General features: G+C 33.8%; 1 protein-coding gene across 2 annotated transcripts; it reads left to right on the forward strand.

Annotated features, from left to right (window-relative positions):
• Nucleotides 1-204: 204 nt before the first annotated feature.
• LOC127850250 (uncharacterized) lies at nt 205-23509 on the forward strand. 2 transcript variants are annotated; one of them, XM_052383130.1, is made up of 8 exons: nt 205-259; nt 435-533; nt 2217-2390; nt 2527-2559; nt 3398-3502; nt 3921-4033; nt 22450-22593; nt 22842-23509. In XM_052383130.1, the coding sequence occupies exons 1-8, from the start codon at nt 220-222 to the stop codon at nt 22896-22898; spliced, it is 765 nt and encodes a 254-aa protein (XP_052239090.1). In that variant the 5' UTR covers nt 205-219; the 3' UTR covers nt 22899-23509. The 2 variants fall into 2 exon arrangements, with proteins under 2 accessions (XP_052239090.1, XP_052239089.1); XM_052383129.1 differs by lacking the exons at nt 22450-22593; nt 22842-23509 and adding exons at nt 4997-5140; nt 5392-8110.
• Nucleotides 23510-24059: the final 550 nt, after the last annotated feature.

Genomic DNA, 24059 nt, shown 5'->3' on the forward strand with positions numbered 1-24059 from the left:
AAATCTACATTAGAAAATAATGCATAAAACGTAACTCTACACATTCATAAACTAGTGCAGTGTTAAATCGTACAGGACAATAATTCAATAATTGAGCTTTAAAAGGAATAAACAAGCGGGTATTACAGGTAAGTAAATATTGCTTTCGCGTTTATGTGCACAGGACTTAACCGTTTTAGCTAATCATCTATGTATTGTGACATTGAATGCTTTGTCAATATGCGAATTTTTTATACGAAACAAGTGCACACAACAATTGGTAAGTACCTAGTGATTACTTTGGTTCCAAACCAAAGCTAATCTTATATATTTTAAGTGCATTGTAAGTGTTTCACCGATAGTCGAGTAAGCTCTTTTTTTCAGGCCATGAACAATAATTGTTTCAACATTAAAAATTATACATGTTTTGTCGATATACCTGTCATTTAATACAGAAATGCCCAGGCTATCACGTGAGCGGACTTCGGGTGATTTTTCGGCTGAACAGACAACGGATAAAGGTGCTGACCAACGTTCTCCTGGGCCAATCAAAGGTCAGTTTGAGTTTATACAAGCCTCCCCTCTGTGAAATTAGATATATTCTTGTTAAAAACTGTTATTGACTAACTAAATTAGACTTAAGTTATCTTAACAAACTTATAACGTTGTGTAAGTAAATATACGTAACTATTGAGTTTTATAGGCCACTAATAATAATTTAATGTATATACGGCTAATAGTAAATCTATTAGCCGTCTGAACATTTAAATATATTAAGTTGTCGTTTATTATCTTTTTTAAAATTAGCACTTTACAATCGTTTGCTTTTTTTTCGTGTAAACTAGAGTTACATGTCATCGACAGCTTGATAACCCGTGATTAAAAAGTTCATGTATTTACACGCGTCGAAGGTATGTTAAATACGTCAACAGTACAACCATATTCGAAAGCAGGAAGTGTCATGTTACTCTCTTCATTTGCACTTTAAACGTTCCGTTTACGCAACTGTTCATATGAAGGTATTATAATTTGGAAAAAACGCAAGTGTAGCCTCGACTACAGTGTTTTATTTTTTTTAAAAACAACTAACCTGCCTGATAAAGACATTTAAATGATTTCATTGTTTAGCGAAAACAATATGTATTTCGCCTAAAACACACAACAAAATAATTAACAGGGTATGAAGGTCGGACTTACTTTTTCGTTTACTAGTATTGTGTTATGATAACACGTTATATTTCCAATTTACTCGAAATAAATCTCCCAAATATGAGTTGATCAGTGTTTGTGTATATATGTATGCATGCATAAGAATGTGAAAACGTTTATTTAGATGTTTGATTATAGCAAAAATCTTTGATACTCAAACTGGTTCCTTCCAAAATAAATAATGTTTGTCACAAACAAATACGGGTCAGTCGAACTGGCGGAAACATGAAAAACAAATGTATAGGCCTCAGGGATGTGTCCTATTTGCAATATTTGACTAATAAACATTATTTTTGTTGTATTTTTTAATATACGTATTTTATTGAATTCTTATAATTTTTAAAGTAATCAACTTGTTTTGAAAGAAATCAACATGTTTCAATAGCACTCGCTATCCTCATGCGGCATGTGAGTTAATAATATATTGTTTACAACTTCTTGAAACGGCTTTATTTTTTGTTTGTGTTAAATAATATCATCAGTGAAATCAATCGATTAAAATAGAACAGTCACGGTAGTTAAATAAATACGAAGTTTCTATTGATTTTAGACGGTCTACAGGCGTAAAAATATCTTAAATTCTCATTAGATATTTAAAAGGGTCGAAACCTTGGTAAGACAACTACGTACACAATAAAGCTGACAAATTCAATCTGCTAGCAGTGGTTTTATCTTGTTGATTATCGATAACATGAGAAAAACATTTTGATTGTTTAAGACATTCCCAATTTTACTTATAAATAAAGTTGCCTGAACGATTTTTTTTCATAGAAAAGAACACACACACTTTTTTATTCTAATATTTCACCCAAATGGGCTTTATCAATGTTTACAAATATAAACTCACTACATAGTTATAACTGTCATGTAGTGAATTCATATTTGTAAACTTTAATAAAGTCCATTGTGGCGAAATATTGGAATAAAAGAATGTTTCTTTCTTCGAAAATGTATATCTTTATCCCTACTGGATATGAAACTGAGTATGAACTATTTTTACAAACATCTTGATCTTTAAAAAAAATCAGACTCACCATTGGCGCCTGCAGAAGAAGGCCAAGATGATGCTATCCTGTCTAAAAACACGTGTTATTTCGGCAACAGTAATGCGTTTGATACAACCACTGCAATATTCGCACAAATAATCCAATCGCATTGGGAAATAGAAGACGAGGATGAAGAAGACGAAGCTGACGCTATAGGTAAACATCTTGAACTTTTAAACCAACCAATTAATTGTATTGTTCCTGTATTAAAAAGTTCAAATACTAGTAATGTATCACATGGAAATAAGGCCCCCACTCATCTGACATCCATATCATTCTGTTTTATTCACAGGAAGTGACTTGGAAGACGATGTCGACGAAAAAGGTACGATTGTCAAATCTGGAAGTAAACGCGCCTAATACGTTTGTTCATTAAACAATTCAAAAGTGTAATTACATGTAGCGATAGGACACTCACTTACCACCAAAACATTCTGTTATATTCAAAGATTAAGAAACACAAGCCAAATCTGACGCAAAAGATGCGTATTTGCCGTACTCCGAGCAACGCATATTAATGTAAAGTGTTAAGTGCGGATCAAAATAGCTGTATAAAAAGCATTCGTGTCACAAAACCTCTTGGTGGAATGTTTTTTAGTATATTTCAGTATAATTGTTAATTGTTGCATAGTGTGATACGTTTATGAGCCCGACGTACTTAAGTCTATTGCGTGTTCATCCAATACTTGTGTGTAGACTGATCTAAACGAAACAGTAACAAATACATTAATACATTATAATTGTGTTTTGTTAGCACTTATGCTGAATTATTTTGGGGTGTTTGTTCAAGTTTTATTTGTAAATTTAGTTATTGTTGTTCTACTTATAACGCGTTTTCAATGCATAGCGATGAATTACAAGTAATACGTATGTAACGGCCAATCGAACTAACTTTTTGCAATTACACAGAGTGTGTGTCGCTCAACCAGAATACAATTTTTCTGGTATTAAAAAAAATGGAGTTTTTAAGAGAATCATTTTTGTCTTCAAAATATGACAGCTACAGTAATATTATACATCTTAATTTGGGCGAGTTCATTTCAGTGGATGCGATAATACTGATAATACTAGACAATATCGATCAATCGCAGATAATATGTAGATTTGTTCAACATTTAATGGAACCAAAATCAGCAGTTAATACAAGCTATCACTTATTTAAGGTGTTTGTCATACTCACAACGAGATCGTGAGCAGATTACAGCGGATTGGCGACGATTTCTTTGAAAGGCAAAAGCAAGCCCCTCACGCAGATACTAATGTGGTTGGTAAGTAAAGACGAACATTCGATGCTTGATGTTACATTAGGTTAGCTTACTAAAGATATTGGTTAAAACATATCACAAGAAATGTGCTTATCGTTGCTTATTGTTTGCAAGTAAATCATGAAATTATTTGCTACATGCAATAGATACCAATTGCTTAATCTAAACGTTTACGGCCTTCAGCGTAGCTAGCTGATTTGACCAAGTCGATCCTGGTTTCGTTGAGAAAGACATTTAAGTTATGCATTAAATTGCTGTATCAGAGTAGTATAATATCGTGAGTTTATAGAAAATCCATCGTTTAACAGGTTTGAAACGTTTAAACATTGCGTCTGTGCTTACTGAATTTAAAAAAAGTTAAAATTTATGAAACAGCCGACTTAATCTAAACATTTAACTAAGTATTGATGTAATTTTTCAGATAGGTCGCAATATATACGTGATGTAGCCACAAAGATCATGTCATCGAACACATTCGAGGATTTTATCGGAGCGTTGCCTAGCGAATCTGCCAAAACCATCGGATGGGAACAGGTAAGTTTATATTTGGTAGCAAAGTTGTAGTCAAAAACCATTTTTGTAATGTTGCAGCATATGTGAACTGAATTTTTCTTGTCTCTAGCTCTTAGTTCAGCATCACGAATATAGTTCAATTATCAAACCTGGTCATATTTCGTCTTGTCAGAACAAACACTTTATTATGCCATTAGCAATATTATAACCACCATAAGACGCAAGACTCTTTGGTAAATATTATATATATTGTTAAAAAGTAAATGTAACAATAAGCGAAATTTATTGTCGGGCTTGTGACATCATGTATTTGGTAAGTTTATACTTGAATCAGCAAGTCATTCGACGAGATGCCTAAGACCTATATCCCGCTCACCGATTCAGGAATATAAAAATCAAATATGAACATAGTACTTCTTACCCTAAAAAATCAATGATTTGTATGCATGTGTCCGTCCGTACGTCCAGAAGCCTTTACCGTACTAAAACTTTATTAGTAATCGAGCATATCTTAAGGGACTTACCACAATGATCAACATGACGATGAGACATTATGTGCAACACTCCTTCCACCCTAGCTCAAAGGTCAAGGTCACACATAAGGTCAAAGTTCAAACATGAGCAAACATGCCCAAATATGTGCCGTTGGGGCTTCCAAGTGTATAACATATATTGTATTTAGCTGTATCTGTTTCAATCGTGCAATCATATACAATACATTATAACGTTTACTTTTTATATTTGGTCAGACGTCGTATTAAGTATAATGTAATTATAAATCTCTAGAATTAATATCCGAAAAGATGCTTGTTATCCCATGGTAGCCTTTTATTTAAGGCAAGTGATTCAGGATTACTTCAAGGTAAAATACCGTTTAACGAACGTGACATTGGTCATTCTGGTTCCAAGCTTATTTTAGTGGTGCTTATATCTATGTTTTTTCTTATCCGGAGATATTGCAAACACCTGGTGTTATAATTGAAGGTGGCGCTGTACTCGGTCATCATTCACTCGTCAATAATGATGGTGGGCGTTGGTACAGAAATCAAGAATTCAATTACCAGCTATGCTAGTCAGTATTTCCAGTCGAGGTTCAGTGACTGGATTAACAGCCAACCACGTCAATGGGTAATCGTAAACCTTATATTTCAAACACAATGATAGTGTTGTTTAAAGAATCTTTACAACTTAAGTTCCCATAAAAGAGATTCAGTTCAAACAGTGTGTGATGCAATTTAAAATAAATAAGAATTATTTCGCAGTTGCAGCCTGTATTCAACCTATACTATTAACAAGTATTTGGTTTGTTATTAAAGTTGTGTTGTTCTTACCTGCGGTATAGTTACAATATGTTTTATACATGTTTTAATTTTATGCAGTATTCCATTTTTGACGAGCCGAGAAGCGTCCCCATCGCTCAGGCCGACTGTGATTGACATAACGGCGACTTGTATATAATTATAAATTTAATAATTTAAGAGTTATGAGCTATTGTTATGTGTTAAGAAACATGAGTATGTTTCTAATATCCGAAAAAAACACCAAAATAATTTCCATTGAACTGAAAGCAAACGATAGTTTTACCATGAAATCAATTTTAAAATAGTCTTCACTTCTTTGACATTGGTATGTACACGGTGCCTATACCACGTGACTTTTTCAGATCTGTGTTGGGAAAATAAAGCGCGACCCAGTTAACATTTTTAAGGATCTCTTTTTAAATAGTTCACCATTTTTAATGGGATAAAGTGGAGAGCCCGCTCATTCGTAAGAGTTTTCTATAGGTATCATGATCTTTTTAAACAAATAAGTATTTTTTTCAGTAAGGTCAACCGCGCGTTTGTAATATGAAGTCCCCACACTGATCCGACATTTTTCTAACCGTTCAAACGCGCGGTTGCACTTTACTGAAAAAATACTTATTTGTTTAAAAAGATCATGATACCTATCGAAAACTCTTACGAATGAACAGGCTCTCCTTTTTATCCCATTAAAGGGACTGTCCAACAGATTAAAGCGTCGTTCAACGCGAATCGATATTTTGGGAAACTACGAGGATTGCTTATAGCTAAAAAATACCTCCGCATGTGACGTGAGCGTGGATGGTCGAGTGGTAAGGTAGGGAGACATTTTACTCCAATCTTCCATGACTCTTGGGGTCAGTGGTTCGATCCCTGTGGATGTTAACGTTTTTCTTCTTTTTTAAAATTGTATTCTTATTTTTTACTGGAGATTTTTAGTTCAAATGTTTAAATTTATCAATATAAAGCATTTAAAGCAGTTAATGACAAGCTTTAATACATGCCAACATCTGTTGGACGGCCCCTTTAAAATGGTGAAATATTAAAAAAGAGATCCTTAAAAATGTTAACTGGGTCGCGCTTTATTCTCCCAATACAGATCCGAAAAAGTCAAGTGGTATAGGCACCGTGATGAATACGCTTATGGATAAAAGTTATGTGTGATCTGAACACGTGAATTTATTATAGATAATTTATTGTTATGTTTTTACACGTAAAGACCAGATAAGTAATATATTTGTGTGATGATTGGCATTTGCATGTGAGCATTTCTGTGTGTCGACCAAAGCGATCAAGGGAGAGAACCGATGTCGAATAGATTTTCTTGAATCTAGAATTATTCCCATTAACGTTTATTGTTAGTTAGCATTCCTTAAAGTGATATTATGGGCATCTAACAGTATATAGGTGTCTATCGCAGCCGTTGTTTATTTTTTTGGTGTTTTCACTTCATATACACTTATATTTGTTAATGCAGCATCGACATACTAAAACAATATCCCGGAAAGAGAAAAATAATCCATTTGACTATCAACAGTACTTTCGTTTTGACAACTGACGACAGAAATTATTCTATGAACGATGAGAGCCTAAATGTAGTTTTCATGCAGATTCGTTCATACGACACAAAGACACAATTTTGTTTAACGGATCATTTCGGCTTAGAGGACTGGGTGAGTCCTGTAAAATATCGAAAATAATATATATTTTTTTTTAAACAACTGGTAGCAAGATCAGTTGTAGATAATTGATCAGTAGCCACTTTTTAACTAAATCTTTTGACCTGTTAATTCGGTTCAGCTCAATTTAACAGTGAACAATGCCCATTATATCACTTTAAACAGCAAACTATTTTGTTTGCGATGTAGACACATGGTGTTGATCAATCTTAAAGTGGCCTTTTCACAGATTTTGGCATATTTTGAAGTTTGTCATTAAATGCTTTATATTGATAAATGTAAACATTGGATCTTAAAAGCTCTAGTAAAAAATCAAAAATAAAATAAAAAAAGGAACAAAAAGTAGCCGGTACCAGGGCTCGAACCAGTGACCCTCGGAGTCCTGGAGTTAGTCTGAAGTAAAAACGCACTTGCCCTCTCGACTATTCCGCCGGGTATACAGTTTAAATATTTTATACCTTATATAAGCAATCTTCGTAGTTTCGTAAATTTAAACGACAACAACAGAACTCTCCAAATTATTCAATCGTTTCGCGTTGCAACGCTTTATAATTTTTAGCTTTTTAAATCGTTCAAAGATACATATAATGGCTATATTGGACTATGGTAAATGTTCAGTAATACTGTTTCCTCACAAATATCATAACTAAAACGAAAATTTCCGAATCTGAAACAACTTTTTTCAATTTTGTCAATTTACCAAACCGTGAAAAGATCCCTTTAAATTTGATAAGTAAGTAAGGTCAATTTAGCCATTTCTTAAAAACATAAGTGTTGATAATCTGAATATTAAAAAATGTGATGCTATGTTTGTATATATATATTTTTTAAATCAAATACGAGATGAAGTTGATATTCTAGATGGTATAATTTAATTTTGCCTCAGAAAGGTGAAATTATGTTGCTATTATTTATATACACCAATTTAAGTGTTAAATTGTAATTTAATTGAAATGTTTTCTTTTTTATTGCTTTTTAATTTTATTTGTGATATTTTGAGGTGAATTTTTAAAGTGAGATTGTACGATTTTGTCAAATATTTATGAATTTATATAAAATCTGTAAAACAACTTATTATACATATATTTCAATATAATTAAAATAAAAGTTAAGAAGAACATGTGTCGAAAAATGCGAAATAAGCTAGATATGTAATTCTGCAATCAAAAATTATCTATTCATACGACACACGAACAGTAACTCCGTTCCTAATAAAAAGACGAATACTTCGGTTATTGTAGGAAAATATGTACGAAATATCTTCGTCACAATCGGCTCGGGGCGCTAATTTGTCTTAGCTGCATTTTATGAAATTCGTCTTCAATGTATAATTTTCTTGCATATTGTGTGTTATTTAAACATATTTTTATCAATATATTACAATTTAACATATATAAAAATCGAATAATATCCCTTTAATTTCGAACTTTACGTATTTTCTGAATCCATGTACATACATGCTTTTGGCTTCGCTCATGATATTTACACTTTGTGGCAAATACATTAAACGGAAATACTGATTCAAACAACACATGTATCAGTTTACATGTTTTGATATCGTACCCGGGTTACTAGGCTTCGTTCAAATAATAAATTATTCCCATTTTCTATATAGAAGACATACAACACAACACAATGTATGTTTATAACTGAGGTCACCGCATTGGAAGGTTTGAAGCTTTAAACCAGCTTAATTCACACTTATCCAAGTCCAAAAACATGCGCATGTCGTCATGTGCGTTAAGAATAATGTAATTGATGCGGTGTTCGGTTAAATAAAGACGCACACAACTAAAAATGTGTCAATTTAAATATCTTCTGATATTTAAAACTACATATTATGGTAAAACAATGATACAACATAAATACGAACCCCTGAGGGACTAGAGAAGTCCCTAGTTTATATTGTTCTCTCAGATGTACTCGACCTCTATTCCTCGATAATAGACGGCATATAATTTATACTGAAATACCTATACACTTTTATGGCACGCTTTTCCACATTCAGTTGGTATTACACTTTGTTTTTTGCATTGAAGTCGATTGGTTGTGACGGTGAGATATGCTGCACATGTCTACGCCTTGGATTTTTACGACATTAGCTAGATATTAATTCATTACTGTAAATTAAAATAAATAAAAAAGTTTCTGGAGTATTAGCTAGACACGAACTGTAATTAAACAAACATTAGCGATATGAAAAAAATGCGGAAATTTGCAACATGCATTTTTGTTTGTATAAAATAAACATAAATAAACAATGTCCTTAACAGCTTATATAGTGGACTACGTGAAACAGTAAAACAAAATACTTGTTTTGCAAATAAATGCATACGTATCAAAAGATAAACATTTAAAATGATAAAAGTTGATTAAACAATTGATGAGGTCAACATACAACTAATGTGTGTTTCATTGTCAATTTATTTGGCCTGCACAAGATTATTGATCCTTCGGAGCTTTCCATTTCTGCGCATCTATGTCAACGGGAATAGTGTTTGAGTTGATCGTAAAAGCCGGCGTTTTGAATATCAAGAAACAAATCCAGAACGGCCGTCATTGTTTCCTTTATATGTATTTTGTCGTTAAAAGGCCCCAAACTTTTCACTATTATTACTATGGAGTTTTTCTACTTATGTGTGTGTTTTAATGTAACCAAGAGCAATAGATATCAAGAATAATTATATAATTCATTGGCAAATTATAACCGGTTGAGCTGTGCAAATTGGTACTGATTATTTCACAATTAAACAACAACAACAACAACAACAACAACAACAACAACCGTGCACTTAGACCATTCTGACAAATCTGTCCTAAATAGAGATGAGCGCCTGTCTGGGATTCCAAATAACTTTAAATAGTTGACAATATGTGTTGACACGGATGAAGAATTCTATTTCGCTTATTAGAATTACTGCGCTATTAAATGATATGTGTGCGCATGCGCAATCAGTGTGCTCAGCGCTTCCGGTCGATGGAAGACGTATGTATTTTTGTATCGATATGTTTCGAGTTTATGGTGGCAAAAACGAACGTAGTTCGTACGCATTGTGTAATTTCTGGATTAATTCAAGGTATTGCCACACGTTTGAACGTAGTACGAACACTGACATTTATTAAACAGAGTTTAATTTGCAAATACATTTGCCACACGTGGTGGGGCAGTGAAGTAAAATGGCGGAATCGGTTGTTCCAGTTGATACCTGTGAACAAAAAGAGAAAAGTCAGACTGTTAAGCAGTCATCACGAGGAAAACAGCCTTCTAAATCTCGTACCACAGACGAGTCTAAAAAACTGGCTAATGTTTCTGATGATGTGAATCCATCATTGGCGAAAAGTTCGTCTTCAAAAACAACCGACAAAAAAGAGGAAAGTTTGTCAATTTTGAAGTCACATCGTACGGAACAGATTAATACAAATAATAAATAAGAGGCAAACGGACACAGGTTCGATCAAATTGAGAATTATGAGTATTGTGAAGACGATGGTCAATATGATGAAATGTATCATGACAGGGGTCTGAGTTTGGTTGTGAAGATACACGAAGTGTGTCTGACGTCACTGCTGGGGTTAATCGCAAGTCAGATGACAATAATAATGCAGCTGTTGCCAGCAGCAGTCGTTTTGACAGTCTGTCAAAGAAATTCCGAACGGTTGAAACTTGTGATCAAGATGTAGATCCTGTTTTAGCAAACAATGTAAATGAACTTTTCAGACAGGGTATGAAGGAAGAACAGTATAACCAACTAACAAAAGATGAGGTTAATGCCCGTCCGTCAAACTGTGATGGTTTGGTTGTTGTAAAATTAAACCAGTTAGTGTGGGACATTGTTTGCCCAACTGCCAGATCCAGGGATAAGAAACTGCAAACTCTGGAGACAAGTATTGTGAAATCAGTAAATGTCCTGGTAAAAACTGTTGAAAAAAAGCAGCTAAGATGGAGTCCAAGGCAAAACAAAGTGGTTCAGGTATAGGACATTTAATTGATGGATGTAATGATGCATTAGCCTTGCTAGGCCATGCCAATAGACAGTTGAATCTTCTTCGAAGGGACCTGTTAAAACCTGAAATGCGAAATGAATATTCACATTTGTGCACACATTCCTTACCTTACACGAGCCAGTTATTTGGGGACAATGTCTCTAAGGCAGCGAAGGAAATTGATGAGTGTTTGAGGATTGGTTACAAGCTCCAATATGGTACAGGCCGTGGTAGTTTCAGAGGTCGATCTGGTTTCCGGCGAAGAGTTTGAGCCGGCATGAGTCGTGGTGCTTTTAGAGGACGTAGTGCAAAAGAAAAATCAGGAGTATCGAATGATTTTAAATTTGAAAAAAGTTTAATGAAGATGTATCATACCATCATTTTAAAATGGATACTTTCGAGATTGCACTCACTGTGGTCAGAAAAAGCATGTATATTTGTACTTTAGATATTAAACATGCATATTACTCAGATCCAGTCGCAAATGTTGATCAAAAGTTTTTTGGGCTCCAGTGGCGAAGCAAAATCTATCAGTATACCTGCATTCCAAATGGCTATAGAGATGGTCCTATGTTGTTTACCAAATTGCTAAAACCAGTGTTTGCCAGGCTGAGAGCAGAAGGACATATTTTCACAGGTTTCATAGACGTTAGTCTTTTAGGAGGTACTTCTTATCAGTATGTGAATACTATGTCTGAAACTCGAAATTTGTTGCACAATTTAGGTTTCATTCTGACTGACGAGAAGTCGGTTTTGATACCCTCTCAGATAGTGATATACTTGGGTTTTATTGTTGACACCATTTTGATTGTTGTTAGATTGCCTAAAGAAAAGCATATGGACATGTGCAACAAACTTTTAAGAGCTGATAAAACGATAGTAAGGGAATTAGATCAAGTAATTGGTGTTTTGGTGTCGATTTTTCCGGCTGTCGAGTTTGGAACATTGTTTTATAGAGAGCTCGAAAAAGAGAAAATAGAAACATTAAAAAGAAATATTTTTTTTGAGGCATATGTGCATATAACACAGCAAATGAAACATGAATTACAATGGTGGGTTTCTCTTATCCATTCTCAGGTCAGATATATACACAGGGCAAATCCTGTTTTGAAATGCAAAGTGACAGTAGTCTTTTAGGATGGGGTGTTGTTTTTCAAGGCCACAAATTTGGTGGTAGATGGAATACTGAAGAAAGAAATGAACATATTAATGTTTTGGAATTGAAAGCTATATACTTTGCTTTGAAAACACTGGTTGAGAATTTGAGAAATAAACATAAAAAAATATTATCGGATAGCTCTACAGCAGTGTGCTACATCAATAGTAAGGGTGGAATTAGGTCAGATAAGTGCAATAAGGTTAGAAAGGACGTTTGGCTGTTTGCAAAAGAAAATGCCATCTGGATTACATGTGCCCATATACCAGGTGTAATCAATGAGGCAGATACCCCCTCTCGGAAGTTTAATGATCGAATAGAATGGGAATTAATTCTTGATTAAGGTACTGATTTTGGTTTTAATTAACCTCTTATAACGCCCAAGACTTACAACACAAGAGCCATGTTAACATGGCCATCCCCACCGAAATGTGTCTGGTTGTATGAGAGCATTAGTTTTAGAGAGTAGAAAAATATTTGTAAAACATGGCACCTGTGTCATCTATTTATTTTTTAATTTCATGTTCACTGCACTCCTCCTAGTTGCAATCTGTATATATTTCTAGTTTCAAGTAAATCCTTCAGTAGATTTAGAGTTATGCTCCGGACAATAATTTACTGTGAACTAAAATAAAGGGATATAATTAAAAAAAATCTAAGGTAGATAGAGTTATGGTTCTTATTCACTGCACTTTGCCTACTTGCCATCTGTCAATATATCAAGTTTCAAGTAAATCCCTTCAGTAGATTCAGAGTAATGCCCCGGACAAAACTTTACTTTGAAATATATAAAGGAAGATATTTAAAAAACTAAGGTAGATAGAATTATGGTTCTTGGTCACTGAACTTCTCCTAGTTGCCATCAGTTTATATTCTAAGTTTAAAGTTAAGCCATTGAATAGATTTGGAGTTATGCTCTGGTCAAAGTTTCGGACGGAAGGACGGACGGACAGACGGACGGAAACAATTACTATATCCCCTTCCGGAATTTCGGCTTATTTATTTTATGTTCACAACGATTCTCCTAAGTTTCCATCTGTTTATATTTCTAGTTTCAAGTATATCCGTTCAGTAGATTTTGAGTTATGCTCCGGACAAAAATGTACTCTGAAACTAAATAAAGGGCGATCATTCAAAAACTAAGGTAGATAGAGTTATGGTTCTTTGCCACTGCACTTTTCCTATTTGCGATCTGTTTATATTCAGGGTTTAAAGTAAATCCATTGAATAAATTTGGAGTTATGCTCTGGACAAAGTTTCGGACGCAGGGAGGGACGGACGTACAGACGGACGGATTGAGGGACCAAGGTCAAAAACACATTTGTCAGAAAAAAGGTCTTGTCCAAAGGGATGTTGTGTCCAATTATTAAGCAAATCGGTTTACACGTTAGAAAGTTACGGGCAATGTTAAAGTTTTCGGACGGACGGACTGACTGACGGACAGACAGAAGGACAGATTGAGGGGTCAAGGTCAAAAACACATATGTCAGAAGAAAGGTCTTGTTAAAAAAGATGTTGTGTCCAAGTATGTAGTGAATCGGTTTCCTAGTAGGATGTTATGGGCAATGTTAAAGTTTTCAGACGGACGGACGAACGGAAAGACGGACGGACAGACGGACGGAGACTATTACTATATCCCTGTCCGAAATTTTGGCGGGGATAAAAATGTGAGAAGTCAAACTGACAACCGCTAAATTACTGAAATAATGATAAGTTTCTGGAGTAGAAGTGGACTTGAAATTTATGTCATCAGTATAAATACATACTTAAATTTAATGTGTGTTAAAGTAACAGTTTCATTAAAATAGTACATGCCTTTTATAAGAATTACTAATCGATACACACTTTGTAATATAACAATAGTGAGCTAAGGCTCATATCTTTACAATGTTTATAAAACACATTTTGGTGTTTCATTTCCTGAACACAAAACCTTACTTACCGAAGTGACATTAGCTTTTTATTATCTACAGTTTATATAACATGTACAGCTGCATAACATGTACATCTGTATAAAACACCCAACACGCATATTTAAATCTAAATGTAGCTGATGTTGGAACAGGTGATAACCAGTTGTATAACGAAACAAGAAAACAATCATCACAATTCGGAGGAAACAATTGATTATACGTATGAATGACCCATACACTTTCTAAACTGAGTATGTTTAAAAAGCAGAGACAAATGGTATCGATGTTTGGTGGCTTTTACTTCAAATTTACCCTGTTTCAAAGTTACGTTACAAATATTAAAATCCCAACTTCACCTACCTTAATGAGACAAGACTCAAGGGATGCTAAATTATTACATAACAGTTTTAAGCAAACGTGTATTTGTACACCGCCTAAAAACCAAATATGCACATACACTGGGCACACTACGTAAAGTATTGTTGTGTAGTGGAACATGAAACTGTCTGCTTTAACATAATTGAAACGTGTGTACAATTATGAAATATCATTAAGTTGAATCAAGCGGTTAATGAACTGTAACTCATGTTTTAAAACAAATCTTTTAACGGCCATCGATAGTAAAATGATGTTGATAAAGAACATATTAAAATATTTTAAAATATATATTTTTGTGTAAAGTAGGCTATAATATTTTCTAGAGTGGTTTTTAAAAATTGTCCTGTTAAAATAACATGTACGACAATAAAAGCTATTTAAAATGAATTTGCTTCATTATCTATTATCTATCAAAAATCACAGTACCAGTTTTACCATGAAATACTCACTTTCGAAAGGACCAGAACTTTTATCGTTTGCTTAATCATTTAGCATGTTGTTTGCCTGTTTAAGATATTATAACGATGCATTTTTAATTGTTAAAGTTGAACCAATTTATCCCCATTGCCAGTTAGCATTGTGGCAAACGAGCTCCCTCGACTGTCAGTGAAAGCACGTTCACTACGATCACTATGTATATAAAGGTGATTTTTGGGACCCAATTAATCTCTAGATATATACAACTTTTATTTTTTATATGTACTTTTTTTCAATTATTTTCCCATATTTACAAAACATAAGAGGTCACAGTACAAATGTCATAAGGCAGAACAAACAAATCCTGTATAGAAACGGGCAATATAAGGCAATCCGTTCATCTGCGAATTTCTTTTTCGCAATGTATAGTGCTTTACCATCAATCGGCAAAACAATGTTCCGAGTCGGAAAATCTAATGAACAGAACACAAATGCAAAAAAGGTGGAGATCTCTCCCCTCACACGTCGCTCAGAGCCGTACACAAGGATTTTTGACTGTGGGGGGGGGGGCCGACCGGGGAGGGTGAGTGAGGGGTCTCCCCGCCATATATATTTTTTTAATTTGGCACTGTTCATGGTGAATTTTATTGCTTAAAAAACTTATTTTGTAATATAAATTTATAAAATATAACAAGTAAATCAGCACCTGTCTGAAGTCTAAAGCTTGGTGTGAAATTGACACCCATGTTTAAAGCATCAGATTTCAAAAATGTATGATGTTTGATGGAGAAAGTAAGCAGACTTTAGAAAATAAAAATAAAACTTTCTTAAGAAATGTTTCATAAAGTATTACTGACAAATAACCATTATACTTTTTTCTTTTTGAATTCAAACCTCCTCTTACGTTTCAAAGTAAATTCCTCATAAGATGTTTATAATCTATTACACAGTGTTACTTTCACCATCATCAATGCAGATAAACCATTAAAATCGTCTACAACTGCGACATTCTATTGGACCTTGATTTTTTTCTATAATAACCGTTTTCCGTAAGTTTTTTTACAAAACTACTTAAGATATTAATCTGATTTTTGGTATGTGAATTTACCTTAATGACCGTCATATAAAGTTTAAAATTTGTTCCGGGACATTGATATTTGACGAAGTTATGGGCCTTGAATCTTTCTCTATAAAAAACGTTTTCCTTACGATTTTTTTCGAACTCTTTATGAAATTGAGCCGATGATTTAAATAGCCATTCTGTATCATAATGGAAATCCATTCACTGCTTCTCTTTCCTTGACCAATCAAAAGACGTGTTACATAAACCATCGATAGAATGATGAAGCATTAAGGATCACAAGGGGCAATTTACTGATTAGAGATGTGTGTACAATGCGATAAGAAAACATTGCCTCCAATGGCGAGTAAAATAGCACTAATCCTCTTGTTTATTAGGACAATAAAACACATCTCCTATTTTGTATTGAGCGAAAGTGTACTGTGGGCCCTTTCATGAGAGAAAAATTGCAGTAGGCCCATTATTAAAAAAAACTTACTTGACAGCAAGCTAGGGGTGGGCCCGGGTCCCAGGGCCCCCGGCCTGCGTACGGACCTGTGGCTTGTGTTGTCCTCTGTTATCGAAATGCCATCCGTTATCAATGAAGCCTTATAACTGGCGTCTATCTGACCGTATTTGATCACATGCTTCAGATCACGTGTTGCCAATGATAAGTTCAAACTGACAAAAATGTGCGTCTCTTGATATTTTAAATGATATCAAATCATTCTTTGCTGATGAAACATGCACTTACGTCAGTGCTATAATAAGAATATTCTTTGTTTGCGGTTCCGAATTTAATCTTAAATCAGGAAAGTGTTAACACATTGAATGACAACGCCTGATAATAAATAGTTATCTAAAGCTTAATATATAGCTTTATTGTGCTTTATTAAACTACTTTAATGGTTATCTTAAACAACATATTTTATTTGAAAATTCGTTATTAAAATGACATAAAACCAGTCGGATTCGTTTTTAAATTAAAATCAAAATATCTCAACCAATTTGTTCAAATTTTAAACGTTCGGTGTTGATTTTCTAAACACAAAGATTTATTTATCATATGAAATGCATTCAAATAAACAATTGGCTTCTACATATGAATAGTTAACAGAGTATTAATACACATCGTATGTAATGGTTTATTTTTACAATAACTTTTGGGTGAGTCACACGGGATATAGATTTAATACGTGGTAAGTGCTGAAACTGACACCGGACATTCTACATTACAATGAGTGCATAAAGCGTAACTCTACGCATTCATAAACTAGTGCAGTGTTTAATCGTACACGACAATAATTCAATAATCGAGCTTTATAAGGAAAAGAACACACGTTGTAACAGGTAAGTTTAAACTGCCATTTATTTCGCGTTTATATACAGGACTTCTTCGTTTCACCTAATTATCTATGTATTGCGAACAAGGATATACTTTGTAACCAATCGAATATTTATTAGAAACAAGTGCAATTATTTTAAAGTTGTATGTACATAATGTTCACTTGGGTTCAAAAGCGGGGTTCAAAAGCTCATCTTGTTTTAAGCTTATTGTTCGTGTTTCACCGATAGTAGTGTTAGCTTGTTTGTATAGTTCGGGCCACGAAGAATGTTTCAACATAACACAGTATTCATGTTCCGTCAAATAAACTTCATTTTAAACAGAGATGCCCAGGCCATCACGTGATCGGACTTCGTGTTTTGTTTCGGCTGAACAGACAACGGATAAAAGTGCTGACCAACGTTCTCCTGGGCCCATCGAGGGTGAGTTCGGCTTTATACAAACTTTCACTGCGAAATTAGACATATTCTTGTTAAAAACTGTTATTGACTGACTAAATTTGACCAAGTTTATGTTAAGAAACTTATAGCGATGTGCAAGTAAATATTCGTACCTATAGAGTTTAATAGGCCACTTATAAATACCTGAATGTACTGACGGCTAACAGTAAAACTATTAGCCGTCTGTAAATTAAAATATATTAAATGGTCGATTATTATCTTTTTTAAACAGCACTTTACAATCGTTTGCTGTTTAAGTATTTTATTTATGTAAACTAGAGTTACTTGCCATCGACAGCTTGATAATCCTTGATGATAAAAGTTCATGTATTTACACGCGTCGAAGGTATGTTAAATACGTCAAAATTACAACCTTATCCGAAAGCAGGAAGTGTCATGTCACTCTCTACATTTCCACTTTAAACGTTCCGTTTTAACTGTACTTTCGATTTACGCAACTGTTCATATCAATGTATTATGATTTGGAAAAAACGCAAGTGTAGCCTCGTCTACATTATTTATATTGTTTCCAAACAACTAATTTGCCTGTTAAAGACTTTTAAATGAGTTCATTGTTAAGCGAAAACAATAGGTATTTCCATTAAAACAAAAAATAAAATAAATGATAGGGTATGTAGGTCGGCCTTACTGTTTCGTTTTTTTTGGTGTAATGATAACACGTAATATTGCCCACTTTACTCGAAATACATCTCATAAATATGAGTTGATCAGTGTTTGTGTATATGTATAAGTATGTGGAAACGTTTATTTAGATGTTTGATTATAGCAAAAATCTTTTATTACTCAATCTGGTTCCTTCCGAAATAAAAAATGTTCGTAAAAAAACAAATACGGGTCAGTCGGGCTGGCGGAAACATAAAAACAACTGTACATGCCTCAAGGATGTGTCGAATTTGCAATATTTGACTTATAACTATTATTTTAATGGTATTTTTTAATATACGTTTTTTATTGGATTCAAATCATTTCTTAAATTAAACAACTTGTTTTGAAAGAAATCAATATGTTTCAAATGAACTCGTTATCCCCATGCGGCACGTGAGTTAATAATATATTGTTAACTACTCCTTGACACGGCATTAATTTTTGTGTGAAATAATATCATCAGTGAAATCCATCAAATAAAATAGAAGTGTCGCGGTATTTAAACATATACGAAGTTTCTATTGATTTAAGACGAAAGGCGTACAAAATGTCTTAAGTGCTCATTAGATATTAACAAGGGTCGAAACCTTGGTAAGACAACTACGTAGACAAATAGCTGACAAAGTCAATCTGCTAGCAGTGGTTTCATATTGTTGGACATTATCGATAACATAAAAAAAATACAACATGTTGATTGTTTAAGACATTCCCAATTTTACTTATAAATAAAGTTGTCTGAAATATTCTTGCAAACATCTTGAACTTTAAAACAATTCAGACTCACCATTGGCGCCTGCAGATGAAGGTCGAGATGATGCACATCTGTCTAAAAACACGTGTTCTGTCGGCAAAAGTTATGCGCTTGATACAACCACTGCAATATTCGCACAAATAATCCAATCACCTTGGGAAATAGAAGACGAGGATGAAGAAGACGAAGCTGACGCTATAGGTAAACATCTTGAATCTTGAATACAGCCAATTACTTTTATTGTGCCTGAATTAAAAAGTTCAAATACTAGTAAGCTATCACATGAACATAAGGCCCCCACTCATCTGATATCCATATAATTTTGTTTCATTCACAGGAAGTGACTTGGAAGACGATGTCGACGAAAAAGGTACGACCGTAAAATCTGGAAATAAACGCGAATAATATGTTCATTCAAATTTCAAAAGTGTTAATGCATGTAGCGATAGGACACCCACTAACCACCAAAAACATTATGTTATATTTAAAGGTGAAGAAACAAAAGACAAATCTGACTCAAAAGGTTCTTATCTGAAGTACTCCGAGCAACGCATATTAATGTAAAAAATGTGAAACACATTTACGGTGTAAAGTGCGAATCAAAATAGCTGTTTCTTTGATACCGAATGATAAAATATGACATTTCTGCAGTGAAATAAAAGCAGTAAAAATAAACAAATTGTTATTTTCACCGTGAAAATAACACATTTTCGGAACTATTTTTTCATAATTTTAGATTATCATATCGAGATTTACTTCAAGATTTATATATATATATTATGATCACGAGTGAATTAAAAACGATATTCCATCGATTCCAACAAATTTTCCTTTTATTTTAGGCTTTTTTTCCCGTTTATTTACATTGTAAAAGAGTTTAACCGGAGAATTTCGCTGGCATTATGACGTCATTTTGTGAATTGAAATGTATTGAGGTACGCCACGGGAGAAAGGGTAACTTTTTAGCGAAAGGGAAACAGCTGTTAATTATTTTCTTGAAAAAGGAGCATAAAAGAAACATAAAATTTGTTCATGTCAGTGTCAGATCGTTTGCGCGCCACTCGTGAAAATATATTTTCTATGATCACTCGTGAAATAACAAACGATTTTACACTGACATGAACAAATATCCTCTATATAAATAGCATTCGTGTCACAAAACCTCTTTGTGGAATATTTTTAGTTTTCTCAGTAAATTTCAATAGAATTGTTATGCATTGTGTGATACGTTTATGAGCCCCGCATACACCTTTTTCAGTCTATTGCGTGTTCATCTAATACTTTTGTGTAAAATGATCTAAACAAAAAAGTAACAAATATATTAATAAATTATAATTGTGTTCAGTTAGCACTTATGCTGAATTATTTGGAGTGTTTGTTCAAGTTGTATTTGTTAATTTAGTTAATGCTATTTTACTTATTACGCGTTTGAAATGCATAGCGATGAATTACAAGTAATGAGTATGTAACGGTCAATCGAACTAACTTTTTGCAATTAAACATGTGGTGTGTCGCTCAACCCGAAAACAATTTTAATGGAATTAAAGTTTTTAAGAGAATCATTCTGTCTTCAAAAAACATTGGTAACAGCTGCAATGGCATTATACATCTTAATTTAGATGATTTCATTTCAGTGGATGAGATGATATTAGACAATATAGATCAATCGCCGATAATTTGGAGATTTGTTCAACATTTAATGGAACCAAATTCAACAGTTAATACAATCGATCACATATTTTAGGTGTTTGTCATACTCACAAAGTCAAAGCGATCGCGTGCAGATTAAAGCGGATGGCCGACGATTTCTTTGAAAGTAAAAAGCAAGCCCCTGACGCGGAAATTGATATGGCTGGTAGGTATAGAAGAACATTCAATGCTTGATGTAACATTAAGTTAGCTTACTAAAGATATTGGTAAAAACGTATAACAAAGAACGTGCTTGTTGCACATTCGAAAATTGTTTATGCAAAGAGTTTTTTTGCAAGTAAATCATGAAATAAAATGCTATGTGTAATGGATCCCAATCTCTTAATTCAAAAGTTTACGACCTTCAGCGTAGCTAGCTGATTTGAGCAACTCGATCCTGGTTTTATTGAGAAAGACATTTAAATTATGCATTAAATTGTTGTATCAGAGTAGTATAATACCGTTAGTTTATAGGAAATCCATAGTTTAACATGTTTCAAATGCTTTTAAAATTGCGTCTGTGTTTACTGTATTATAAAACAGCTGACTAAATTTAAACATTTTACTGAGTATTGATGTAATGTTTCAGATAGGTCGCAATATATACGTGATGTAGCCACAAAGATCAGGTCATCGACCACATTCGAGCAGTTTATCGAAGCGTTGCCTAGCGAAGCTGCCAAATCTATCGGATGGGAACAGGTAAGTTTATATTTGGTAGCAAAGTTGTAGTCACACGGCAACACATTTTGTAGTATTGCAGCATATGTGAACTGAATTTTTCCTTTCTCTAGCTTTTAGTTCAACATCACGAATAGAGGTCAATTATCAAACCTGGTCTTATTTCGTCTTGTTAGGACAAACACTTTATTATGCCATAAGCAACATTATAACCACCACACGACGCAAGACTCATTGGTAAATATTATTGTTTAAAATCAAATTTACAGTAACCGTAATTAATTGTCGAGTCTGTAATCATTTATTTGGTTAGTTTAAACTTAATTAAAATAATCATCAAGTCGAGAATACATGATGCTTAAGACCTATATCCCGTGCTCACCGATTAAAGAAGTTAAAAAGCAAATATTACCAAAGTACTTCTTACCCTAACAAAATCAAAGACTTTTATGCATGTGTCCGTACGTCCAGAAGCTTTTCCCGTACTGAAACTTTATTAGTAATCGAGCATACCTCAAATGACTTGCCACAATGATCAACCTGTCGATGAGACATTATGTGCAACACTCCTTATTTTCTGGCTCAAAGGTCAAGGTCAAATTTCAAACATGAGCAAACATGCCCAAATATGTGTCTTGGGGGCTTCCAAGTGTAAAACAGATATAGTATTTAGCTGCATCTGTTTCAATCGGGAAATCATATACAATATCTTATAAAGTTTACTTGTTATATTTGGTCAGACGTCGTATTGCGTATATTGGAATTATGAAACTTTGGAATTATTATCCGAAGAGATATTCTTGTTAACCCGTGAAGCCTTTTATTTAAGGAAAGTGATTCAGGATTACTTAAAGGTAAAATACAGTTTTACGAACAGGACATTGGTTATCCTGGTTCCAAGCTGATTTGAGTGGTGCTTATATCTACATGTTTTTCTTAGCCGGAGATAGTTTTAGCAACTGGTGTTTTAATTGTAGGTGGCACTGTACTCGGTCATTATTCACTCGTCAATTATGATGGTGAGCGTTGGTAAAGAAATCAGGAATACGATTACCAGATATGCCAATCAGTATTTCCAGTCGAGGTTCAGTGACTGGATTAACAGCCAACCACGTCAATTGGTAATCGTAAACCTTATATTTCAAACACAATGATAGTGTAAATTAAAGAATCGTTACAATTCAAATTCTCATAAAAGTTTAAACAGTGTGTGATGAAGTTAAAAAATATATTAAGAAGAAATTTCGCAGTTGCAGCCTAAATTCAATTTATAATATTAATAAGTATTTGGTTTGTTATCAGGTGTTGTTTTTGTTTTTACTTGCGGTATTATTACAATATGTTATATACGTGTTTTTTTTTTATACAGTATTCCATATTTGACGACCCGAGAAGCATCCCTATCGATCAGTCCGACTATGATTGACATAACTGCGACTTGTATATGACTATATACATACGGTATATAACTATATACCGTATGATCATTGGCTAAATGATCTTTTCATAAAAAAGGAACTGCATGCTATAATAAGGTTCCAACCCTGCTGGCGTAGATGAAGTTTCACTATGTGTATATTTTATCATATTTAGATAAAACGTTTGTTTTCACTTATTATCAACCGCCGAAGGCGTCGTCGGCCTGTCCGTCAGTTTGTCAGTCCGTCCGTCTGTCACAATTATTTTAGGTCTATATCTCAAAAACTAAATAAGTTGCACGGTGAAACTTTATAAGTTTATAGACATTAATAAAAAGAAGCGATCCACTCAAGGACAAGAACAATTGATTTAATAAGCTTTATTGTCCTTTGTTGATTTGTTTGACGTAAATGTTCAGGGCTATACCGCAGATTATACAAGATATAAATAATGAAAATTTCGATGCGCAAGAACAAGAATCCTACAATTTCTTAAATAAGAGTTATTACCATTGTTGTTTTCTATGATGTATACTTTCGGGGCTTTATTTCAGATACTACATGTTTACAAGATTTCAACATGAAACTTTCTTAGGTGAATAAATAATAATGCGAAAAACTCAAATAACCTTTTATTAGCTCATCTATTTTTTGAAAAAAAATTATGAGCTATTGTCATCACCTTGGCGTCGGCGTCGGCGTCGGCGTCGGCGTTGGCGTTGGCGTCGGCGTCCGGTTAAGTTTTGCGTTTAGGTCCACTTTTCTCAGAAAGTATCAATGCTATTGCATTCAAACTTGGTACACTTACTAACTTTCATGAGGGGACTGGGCAGGCAAAGTTAGATAACTCTGGCGTGCATTTTGACAGAATTATGTGCCCTTTTTATACTTAAAAAATTGAAAATTTTGGTTAAGTTTTGCGTTTAGTTCCACTTTTCTCAGTAAGTATCAATGCTATTGCATTCAAACTTGGTACACTTACTTACTATCATGAGGGGACTGGGCAGGCAAATTTAGATAACTCTGGCATGCATTTTGACAGAATTATGTGCCCTTTTTATACTTAGAAAATTGAAAATTTTGGTTAAGTTTTGTGTTTAGGTCCATTGTATTCCTTAAGCATTAAAGCTATTGCTTTCATACTTGCAACACTTACTAACTATCATAAG

Source organism: Dreissena polymorpha, chromosome 11 (genome assembly GCF_020536995.1).
Source record: "Dreissena polymorpha isolate Duluth1 chromosome 11, UMN_Dpol_1.0, whole genome shotgun sequence".
Taxonomy (NCBI): domain Eukaryota; kingdom Metazoa; phylum Mollusca; class Bivalvia; order Myida; family Dreissenidae; genus Dreissena; species Dreissena polymorpha.